Here is an 11,409-nt window from a genome sequence, read left to right as displayed (position 1 = left end):
TGTGGGGGTGAAGGGGAATAGGGTGAAGGGGTTCACCCCCCGCGAAGGGGGAAGCATCGTAGCAGTAACTGCCGTTACTTGTCGTGAAGTCGTCGGATACTCGGAGCGCTGAAGAGGTCATGGGGGAAAGGATGAAAAATTAATCGAATGATATTAAGTATACTTCATTAAAATAATTTTGTTTGAAAATATATTTAATATGTGATATAGAAGAGTATTTTTTTCAACATTAATGCATGGAACGATAGATACAAAGTATATTTCAAAATAAATATTTTTTTGGAAAATAGGTTTTCATGTGCAATGTAAAGGAGTATTTTTTTCAACATTAATGCAAGTAACTAAATCCGGGCTGGAAAGTGCATTTGTAACGAAAATAGGCAAGTTTCTTACAATTGTTGAATCAATAATTATATATCAATCTAAAATGAACACAAAAATATGTATACATACATAAAACAAGGTCTGAAAAATTATAGGAATGTAGGCCATGAATAAAAAGATTAAAACAATGAAATTTGGAATTAAACATAACCCCTGGTAGATAATAAAGAATTTTACAGAAGATAATACATAGTCTGTGTAGCTCGTCATACAAGCCATACATTCCCCTGCATTCCATATTATAATTGCATTCTGTACATAACTTGCATTTTCGAGACATTATATTTTCCAGACATTCTGCAGCTCCACAATATTGTTGAGTTACCCTAAAAATCAACTTTATATTTTCTTTATCGATTTCACTTGAGCTCATTCATTCTCTTCATTCATTTCATGAACAGCATTCAAATCGCTATATCTGTTCATCAAGTTCATGAAAAGCCACCTTATCAATGCTCCAGTTCATTCATTTTCAGACATTTCTTACAAACTACATCACATGTGGAGTGAAAATCCCGAATACGAACAATTCTGAAGACGGCGGAATGAGGAAGGAATGAGGGACCAGACGTCATAAATTACTGAGCTTTCACGGCATGAAGGTGATTATGGTTAGCATCTCTCAACGAGAAGCGAGGAAATGTAAATGGCCAGCCGTAGCCAATTACCGCTTACCGATCGCTGGCCATTTATCGACCATCTGAAAACCGCCCGTAGTACAAAAATCCGCGCTGGCTCAAATATTCCTTTACAAAGACTACATGTTGGAGAAAAGCAGCTTCCAATGTCAGAATAGAGCAATTATTTCACACCGTGGTCGCAAATACCTCCCCACCAGCATTTTATGTTGAATTAAACGTTGTTTGGTTGAATCAACTTATAAAGTCAACCTTGTTTCAAAGTCATTTGCCTCGCGGGCTTTACCGCTCTCTCAACACCAGCCTTAAGGCCGCGGCTTCGACTCCTGCATTACCATCCAATACGCTGCGCATCATGTAACAATTGGTGACATCATCAGAGCATCACTGCACCCACAGCTCTTCACAGAATCACTGTGCCAACAGCTCATCACTGCACCACTGCACATGTCATCATTTACTTATTTATGGGCGTTGAACTTAATTTGCGAGTTATCCAAGCTAAAACATTGCATTTAAAGGCTAAATTAAATTATTAGTTAATACTTAATCAGGGTTAAACATATAGTGTGCGTTATAGATATATGTTGAATTTATATGTTCTCGTGGTTTGAATTTACCTATATTTGTCTAGCATATCTTAGAGTCAACGAATAATAGTTTATCTGTCTTTGGATAAATTATTTATCAAAACGTCTTAATTAATTCAAGTCTTTTGAGTTTGGCCAAACACCTAATTCCAGTGTCTCTAAACCTAACTTCAATCAAGTTTCAGTAGCAGCTAATTTCAGTTGTAATATGTTTTTTAAATAGTTTGGAAAAATTTAAATGGTGATTAGAAAAATTGATGCAAAATATTCTGATGACGGAATGATTCTACGTAAACGTAGTGAATGATTTCCCATCATTGATTGGCGGGTTTAATTTGAATAGCTGTCAGTGATTGGCTGGCTGACGAATGTACGAATTTACGAACTTTTTTGGCGCATTTTTTCATTTATAGAAAAAACGCTATTGTGCTCGTCATGTCCGTCCGTCTGTCCGTGACGTCACGTTTTCGTCGACGAGAAAATGCGCTCTCTGTCACTCACTGCAGTGAGTACTGAGTTATATTTTTCTGAAGCATTGCCCCAGACGAATGAGATAGACGAGGTTAATAAAAGATAAGTACAAAGGTCCCAAAAGTTTAATGGACGTCAGAGTTTCTCGAGACAAGAAAGTATACAACTAACAGACAATAAATATTATTTAAGGATATTTAAGAGGCCCGTTCATCTACACTAATACGTCACTACGAATAACAATAAATAAATAGATTTTATCAACCTAGAAGGTAACCGAAACTACAACTTACGCACATATTGTTCCGCGTAGAAAAATTTCACGCGCTTTATGTGCGCACTAAAAGAAAACAAAATCTTCTGCGAAGTGAAACTGGCGACATTTGTACAATTATTAATGAGGTGCGACATTACTGATACTGAACTGATACAAAGCATCAGTTGAGTATTGATGATACTTAACTGATACTTTGTATCAACAAACAGCGGCCAACATAGCCCCAATATCTGTCTTTATAAATACCGTACTTCACCTCGTGCTTAACTCCTTCAATAATCTGGTCATAGTCCACGCCGGAACTACCGTGAGCACGGCCACGGCTAGTAGTTAACAGTATTACAAATTTTGTTAGATTTAATTTATAGAATTAACCGTCACAGACACATCATCTCCGTCATTTGATGTTGACAAAGTTATTCCTACCTAAGTGGCGGAGATTTGATTCATTACTTTACGGGCGCATAAATTAATAGTTTGTACGATTTTCTTATAACTGTTCGTAACCTGTCTTTGCATTACAGCACAGAGAAGTGATGGACTTTCGTTATGCTTACGAATTTAAAAGTTCACACATTAAAAAATTAATAAAATTTTTCACTGCACACCCTGTATTCAGATAAAATAATAAAAAGCCGCTGCTATAAAAAAACATATTTTTGGCGAAGTTTTTTATGGTAGCAAAAGTAATAACCTTGAGCCATAATAATCTGAGAGCCTCAATACCTTCGTTAACTAATAACATAGTTATATATTTTTTTAACAGCTGAGTTATTAGTTAACTATTGGACGGCATTCACTGGTCACCCATCCCCCCATTCACTGGCCGCCCCCCACACCGGGGTGGTAGTACATGACGGCGGGGGCGGGGAGCTGCCATCTTGCTGCGCTCATCTCGATCAGCTGCAGCAACGTCTTCCGTACGGCGCTGGGCTTGTTGATGTTAGGCCAGTCGCCGCCCGGCTTGTTGTCGCTAGACCCGTTCATGCTCGGCCCGTTGGTGTACGGCCTAGTTGTTATAGATCGGTTGTCACTAGGCCCGTTAGTGCTGGACTTGTGGTCGTTAGACAAGTTGGTGCTTGTCATGTTAGAGCTCAGAAGAGCGTCCCGAGCTGCAGACATGACACGTGGCATGATGGATGGTAGACATGACTCCATGTCAAGCCCAACTCCCGTCAGGATGAAGAAGAGGCTCTCGATCTGCGCAATGTTGAACATTTATATAGTGATTTTTATATGTCCTCATGCATATCTATTATATAGTAGTATAAGCAATATCTTTATTTAAGTAAGGTGTTTTTAAATATTCTCGTTTCAGGTGGGTGCAAAAAATTCATTATTTGCAAAATTTTATTGAATTTGCAATTTTCTATTTGCATTTTTTTCATTATTTGCGGCAGCAATTTTTTAAAGCTTTGCTTTTTAAAGCTTTAATTTGTTAAGTTTGCTAAAGCAAATTTGGTTGTGCCTGAAGCGATTGTTTTCTTAGAACGGTTCAAGCAGTCAGTCTGTCAGTGACGTTCACGCGTGCATGTACAGAAAAAATCAATTGTATCAAAGTGTAAAAGAAGTGACACACTTTCTTAGCCACATCAGGAGCAGAGAGCGGATGTATTAATTACGGATGTATAATGTATAATGAGCGGATGTATAATCTCTTGTTGTCAGGCCAAACTGGGTCAGGATGACCCACAAAAACGTAAAAAATGCAGCGCTATTTTGACGTGGCGCAAAATATTCGTGGCGCGTTTGAGATTAAAAAGCTTTTAAATTTTGAATGCGGGTTTGATATTCTCGCACCTGAGTTGTTAGTAATTGAACAGATAAAAAATTGAATGTGCACTTAGAAAAATAAATGGGTCATATTTCCCAAATAGTGATAAACATTCTGCTCGCAGTACTGTTCCATTTTTTAAATTCAACTCGAAAATTCAACCAAACCTAAAAATTTATTCACTTTAAAGCGGCAAAAAATTGTTATAATTTCACGAATGTCAGGAACCCATTTCTTGAATAAAATTCAGGCAGGACCAAAATGGGAGCCAGCAGGTTTTGCAGTGCTAGCAGTTGTTCCAGTGCCAGGAGTTGCTGCAGTGCCAGCAACTGCACCAGTGCCAGCAGTTGTTCCAGAGCCTGCAGTCGCTGCAGTGCCAGCAGCAGCTGCAGTGCCAGCAGCAGCTGTAGTGCCAGCAGTTGCTGCAGTGCCAGCATATGAGCTGGCAGACAGCAGTTTGTCTCTTTCCTGGTAGTATTCCTGACAGGAATTGAGCAGCGTTTCCAAGAACGTCTCCACTGCAGTTTCTCTCTGTAACCACAAACAAACCGCATGTTATTGATACCAACAATATTATTAAGGCTAGTAGTCAGATTCCAGGGAAGTCTGAGAGCGAGGTTTTCGCGACCATCGTGCGAAATCCTCGATCTGCCCGAAGCTCGGCCAGTCGCTACCCTCGAGCTTGTACTCTTTGTAATATGACTTCCTAGCCAGCCCCTTTCTCACGGCAACTGGTCGCTTTCAGGTGGCCGAGGAATGGATAGCGGTCGGCTATAACTAATTGGACTAGGCCGACCACTAGCCACGTATTATTCCTCGCCTCTCATTGAGTTCGCCTTCATCATGCCGCCCGTCGTGAACTGACAGTTCAGTTATTTACGACGTATCTTTCCCCTCATACTTTCCACAACGCCCACATTTGAGCAGTTAGTATGCGAGATTTTCCCTCCTCCTATCAGCATGCTCGATCAAAGCTAGTTTTGGGTAGATAATTTCTACAAAAAGGAGGCTGATCAAGGAATGCCGAGTGTACCATTCAATGGAGAATAAAAATTAAAACTCGGTGACATCTCGAAAAAAGTGTAAAAAACGCAGACTTGATGAACAATAATATTCAAAGTTTATTGATTTTTTTTTCATTTTAACTCTTTTAATACAAAGTTTACACATTTTTTGTTCTTGGTCACCTTTTATAAATAAATAGCTGGGTTGGGTAAGCATGGAAAAATCCATATCGCCATCTCGTTTATGAGTGGAGTAAAGTCTATCCGAATTTGTGAAGAAACTCTTAGGGAAGAGCCGAGTCTGTTCGAAGCCTTGCGGTTCTCAATGAGAGCCTTAATATTATTTTTAGAACTCAAAAGTGGTATTTACTGGACCGACAATAAATAAAATCTCATACATATTTTTTTGTGCCATTTTGCTTTCATACAATTTTTTTGTTCTGCCAATTGTTGCAAATTGTAAATCACTTTCGATGTTGAAACTGTCTATACTTCTTCAAAATCAATGATGAGGTTAGAGACCAAATTTACGTTGTCGAAAGTGCTAAATTCTGTAATTTTATTATTTTTTTCAATATGTTGGTGGACAACTGAAATTTTTTAAGGATGTCATACTCAAAAATGGGTCGGGACTGAGAAGATAAAGCCGATTTATTTGAAGAAACTCTACGGGATTCACATTTCAGTAATTTAAATATTATATCTGATACAGCGTGCGATATCTGGCAGCAGGTACAGCATGGTTCCTACCTCTATGACTGCCATGCAGTATCTGGCTGCAGGTACAGCGTATCTGGTCGTCTGCAGGATCTTGCAGAACAGCAGGCGAACGACCTCCATGTGCAGGCGAGAACCGCTGCCGTCTGGTCTCTGCAGCACCTGGGGGAGTGGTAGGGGGAGAGGTAAGGGGAGTGATAGGGGGAGTGGTAGAGTAAATGGCAGGATTACTAATATAGCAAGTACCCTTCCTAAGATTTAATTGAAGCTAAGCTAAGCTTTAATTTGAACAACTATAATTAATTTATTGTGTCGCATCGCGCGAGTTAAACTATTGGAGTTTAGGGTTCACAGCGCTCTGCCTTCTCTCAGAACCATCCGCCTAGTTCTTACTTCTGCCCGCTAGCGTGCAGCATGCGGCGTCTCATTTAGTGGTGACGAACTCCTGCGTTAGCATAAGATGTGTAGCTAATTCATTGCCTAGAAATCCAGATCATTCATTGTCCATAGCAAGTCTTTGTTTCACTGTGTCTTGTGTTAGTGCTTATTTGATCTTGATAAATCTTCTATGCCCATTGTGAAATGCAATAGTAGTTTTTTAGACTTTTTTTTTGTTTTACTTATTGTCGGCCATTATCGTGTAACCGAATCTCCATCTTCTTTCTGTCCAGACGTGCATAAACTTGATAATAAATAGCGGTTTCAGCGTTACTAGGCCGTAGGCCTGTCGCCGATTCTTAACATCGCAGAACATTAGTGCAGGCGAGAACCGCTGCCGTCTGGTCTCTGCAGCACCTGGGGGAGTGGTAGGGGGAGAGGTAAGGGGAGTGATAGGGGGAGTGGTAGAGTGGTCAGTAAATGGTAGGATTACTAATATAGCAAGTACCTTTCCTACGCTTTAATTGAAGCTAAGCTAAGCTTGAATTTAAACAACTATAATTAATGAATTGTGTCGCGTCGCGCGAGTTAAACTATTGGAGTTTAGGGTTCACAGCGCTCTGCCTTCTCTCAGAACCATCCGCCTAGCTCTTACTTCCGCCCGCTAGCGTGCAGCATTCGGCGTCTCATTTAGTGGTGACGAACTCCTGCGTTAGCATAAGATGTGTAGCTAATTCATTGCCTAGAAATCCAGTTCATTCATTGTCCATATCAAGTCTTTGTTTCTCTGTGTCTTGTGTTAGTGCTTATTTGATCTTGATGAATCTTTTATGCCCATTGTGAAATGCAATAGTAGTTTTTTGGACTTTTCTTTGTTTTACTTATTGTCGGCCATTAACGTGTAACCGAATCTCCATCTTCTTTCTATCCAGACGTGCGTAAACTTGATGATGATGTCAATTGAAATGATGAACAGGATCAACGTGCCACATCTCGTAAGTGTGATGCTTGTTTTGTTTTCTACACTATTGCTGACATTCATACATTATTTACACATAGATGAAATATTTAGATTTTTACCAGCCTAAATTTGTGATTATTCGCAAGGTTCAGTACGTAGCTATCGATTAGGTACAACGAGTTTCTTGCTATTTCGTTACCTTTCAGTGAGATTAAAAGTTCATATTGTTTTTTTTTCGAGTACTACATATGCTCTATTGTTTGCAGATTTACGGTCGAACTTTCCGGCAGTAAACCTGGACTGAGTATCAAGAATGTCTTTACTGTCCTTGGGTTCACCGTTACGGGTTCACCGTTACGGGTTCACCGTTACGGGTTCACCGTTACGGGTTCACCGTTACGGGTTCACCGTTACGGGTTCCCCGTTACGGGTTCACCGTTACGGGTTCACCGTTACGGGTTCACCGTTACGGGTTCACCGTTACGGGTTCACCGTACTTGGCTGAAAAGAGAAGATTTAGGTAGCCTCGAATTCAGTCCAAGACAAATTGAACAACTAAACATACGTGCTAATGATGGTTAATTCAACGCACGGTTTTTAGTTTTTCAAGGTCATCTTCACGAGGGAAGGGCGCGAGGTCATTGAGGGCGGCGAGGGCGCTGTCTGATGTGCTGCCTCCTGCAGGGGGGCGCTGAGGGGCGGCGCCCCTGGACATGTCTGCTGCAGACAGCGACTTTGATCGCTTGATGGCGGGGGTGATGATGGGGGTGGTGGTGGTGGTGGTCATCCCGGCCTGATGGAGTTGTTTGATAACTTTAATTTATTAGTTGAAAAAACATTGAATAAACTTCTATTCACCGTTTATTAAACGTGTGGGCTGAAGTTTCAAATCTCGCCCAAGTACACGTTGCGGCCTAAGTACACGTAGCGGGCGATTGGAATAGTTTCACCTTCAAAAAGTCGGCGATTGTCTGACGGAGATACTAATTCATAAGTACCATTGATTGCAAGGCTCTAACACAATAGCATTTTTGCCTCTTTATGTTGCAGTGATTGCAACTGTATATTTGTACAGAAATTATCTTACGCTGTAGTGCGATTGACGTGATTATTTATTATTCTGAAAAATTTTCCAAAACCTTCAACAGATCCTAGAATCAGAACGACTCGAACCCCATGCACATAATTTAAAAAAAATTATTCATATTTAAATTTATACGTTAAAAATTTAGGCCACTTTCATAAACTTAAAAGCTATTCAGTATCCGTCAAAATATCTGAAATGTTATGTTCATTTCTTTTATTAACCCTCGCTCTACAGGGATGAACCCTCATCCTACAGGGATGAACCCTCATCCTACAGGGATGAACCCTCATCCTACAGGGATGAACCCTCATCCTACAGGGATGAACCCTCACCCTACAGGGATGAACCCTCACCCTACAGGCATGAACCCTCACCCTACAGGCATGAACCCTAACCCTACAAAGATGAACCCTCACCCTACAGGCATGAACCCTCACCTTACAGGGATGAACCCTCACCCTACAGGGATGAACCCTCACCCTACAGGGATGAACCCTCACCCTACAGGGATGAACCCCCACCTTGTAGCCAGGGTCGGCAAGCATCCCTTCGTCAGGGAAGTGAACTCGTAGGGGAGGCGATGCCCCCTCCTTCCCACACCCTCCCCCCACCAGGGTCGTGCCCCCTCTCTTGGGGGTGAGCAGGGGGGTTGCGTCCCCCTTGTGGGGGGCGATGGCCCCCCCGTTGTGGCCGTTAACGGTCACGTGGGATGAACTTTTGCTGTGTTTCAGTGCGGAATTTTTGACCGTTTTTATTGTGGTACCCCCTGTGGTACCCGCTGTGGTACCTGCTGTGGTACCCGCTGTGGTACCTGCTGTGGTACCTGCTGTGGTACCTGTTGTGGTACTGGACCTGATACCAAGCTTTGTGGGCCCCGTGTGGTCCCCATGTGGTGACAACATGACGAACTCCTTAGCGTTGATGTTGAGGCCAGCGGGTGGCGGGGGTGGGGCTGTCTCTTATACACATCTAGATGTGTATAAGAGACTTCACTTGAGCTCATTCATTCTCTTAATTCGTTAATTCATTCCTGAACTGCATTCATATCACTGTGTCAGTTCATTAAATTCTTGACAAGCCACCACATTACTGCATCAGTTCATTAAGTTCATGACAAGCATTCAAATCACTGCATCAGGTCATTCATTTCCAGACATTTCTTACGAACGAGCTCACATGCGGAGTGAAAATCCAGAATACAAACAATTCTGATGAAGGCGTTGTGGAAGGAATGAGGAGACACTGACGTCGTAAATTACTAAGCTTTCACGGCATGAAGGTGATTATGGTTAGCATCTCTCAACGAGAAGCGAGGAAATGTTAAATGGCCAGCCGAAGCCAATTACCTCTTACCGATCGCTGGCCATTCATTGACCATCTGAAAACAGCAGTGTCCAAAAATCCGTACTGACTCAAATATCCCCTTACGAAGACTACATGTTGGAGAAAAGCAGCTTCCAATGTCAGAATAGAGCAATTATTTCACACCGTGGTCGCAAATACCTCCCCACCAGCATTTTATGTTGAATTAAACGTTGTTTGGTTGAATCAACTTATAAAGTCAACCTTGTTTCAAAGTCATTTGCCTCGCGGGCTTTACCGCTCTCTCAACACCAGCCTTAAGGCCGCGGCGTCGACTCCTGCATTACCATCCAATACGCTGCGCATCATGTAACAATTGGTGACATCATCAGAGCATCACTGCACCCACAGCTCTTCACAGAATCACTGTGCCAACAGCTCATCACTGCACCACTGCACTCACAGCTCATCACTGTACCACTGCACTACTACCCCCACTGCACCACTATATACCGCCACTGAACCCAAGTGTACCCACTGCACCAATACACCCACAGCTCATCACTGCACTCATTGCACCACTACACATACAGTTCATCACAGCATCACTGCACCAACAGCTCATCACTGTACCACTGCACTACTACCCCCACTGCACCACTATATACCTCCACTGAACCCAAGTGTACCCACTGCACCAATACACTCACAGCTCATCACTGCACTCACTGCACCACTACACATACAGTTCACCACTGCACCACTACACATACAGTTCATCACTGCACTCACTGCACAGGGGACACGTGGATACTGGGGGACACGTGGATACTGGGGGACACGTGGATACTGGGGGACACGTGGATACTGCGCGCACCAGAAAAAATTTCCGCTGCTGCCGCGCGGCCGCTGGCCGAACTTTCTCGTAACTTTCGCGGAGAAGGAAAAGAAAGTTTAGCGGAGAGGAGAGAAGGAAAGCAGAGTGATGATCTAATTAATCTGTAATTTAGTACATGATAATTGACCTGTTAACCTCATTTATCTAATTAACGAACCTGTAGTTATTTCAGGTTAATTATAACCTAATTTACAGGGATTTCTTTCATTTTTACTTGTCGCGTACGAATAGAAATAATGTGATAATGATCATAATTTCGTGTCGTACTGATCAAGTAATAGAAAACCTAAAATCTTTTAAAATCTTCATAAGAATTTATTTATTAATTTATTATTAATTTTTTATTATTTAATTCTATGTTCGATGTCATGCAGAAGATGAAGCAATAAGTTTAATTACATTAGAAAGAATTAGATCACAAAGTTTTAAATGAGGAATTGAAATAAATAATACTAATAAATGATTTTATATAATCTAATCAAAATAATTATTTAATGAAAATAATTTTATATATATGAATTAACAGAGCTGGGCAGCGCTACTTGGAAATGTAGCGGCGCTACCGCTACCGCTACATGCTCTAAATGTAGCGGGCGCTACCGCTACCGCTACACCCACTAGATTGTAACGGGCGCTACCGCTACCGCTACAGTAAAATGTAGCGCGCTACATTAGCCGCTACAATGGCCAAAATTATTGGAAATCTCTAAATATTTATTGTTCTGCTATTGGGATTTACTTATTAACATTTAATGATAATAAAACATTTTTAAAACATATCAATGCAACTTTATTGCAATTAACCTAACCGAACTAGTATGGGTTACCCCAGGGTTAGATGCAGTAAATAGAAGTTACAGTTATTTTTATGTTTTACCTTCCCTACATGGATGTGAACTTTAATCTACCAATCTAAGAAATTATCCAC

The 11,409-nt window shown here is 41.3% G+C and overlaps 1 protein-coding gene across 1 annotated transcript; it reads right to left on the bottom strand.

The window, feature by feature from the left end:
• Nucleotides 1-2,193: 2,193 nt before the first annotated feature.
• On the bottom strand, nt 2,194-9,227 carry LOC108668449. Its single transcript, XM_018155673.1, has 5 exons — nt 8,803-9,227; nt 7,787-7,987; nt 5,889-6,017; nt 4,387-4,665; nt 2,194-3,560 (listed from the first exon to the last, which is right to left on the bottom strand). Exons 1-5 carry the CDS (start codon nt 9,181-9,183, stop codon nt 3,180-3,182), a joined length of 1,371 nt encoding a protein of 456 aa, XP_018011162.1. The 5' UTR covers nt 9,184-9,227; the 3' UTR covers nt 2,194-3,179.
• Nucleotides 9,228-11,409: the final 2,182 nt, after the last annotated feature.

Source organism: Hyalella azteca, unplaced genomic scaffold, assembly GCF_000764305.2.
Source record: "Hyalella azteca isolate HAZT.00-mixed unplaced genomic scaffold, Hazt_2.0.2 contig16890, whole genome shotgun sequence".
Lineage (NCBI taxonomy): Eukaryota > Metazoa > Arthropoda > Malacostraca > Amphipoda > Hyalellidae > Hyalella > Hyalella azteca.
Note: the sequence above shows the minus strand (reverse complement) of the source record. Positions and strands in the feature narration are given on the sequence as shown.

What these genes read in the sequence shown, in the direction of transcription:
- LOC108668449 (XM_018155673.1), bottom strand. Translation starts at nt 9,183, where the DNA reads ATGTTGTCACCACATGGGGACCACACGGGGCCCACAAAGCTTGGTATC. An exon ending in ACCTTGAAAAACTAAAAACC is followed by an intron (nt 6,018 to 7,786) that starts GTGCGTTGAATT and finishes CCACTCCCCCAG; the next exon opens with GTGCTGCAGAGACCAGACGG. An exon ending in ACTGCATGGCAGTCATAGAG is followed by an intron (nt 4,666 to 5,888) that starts GTAGGAACCATG and finishes TTGTGGTTACAG; the next exon opens with AGAGAAACTGCAGTGGAGAC.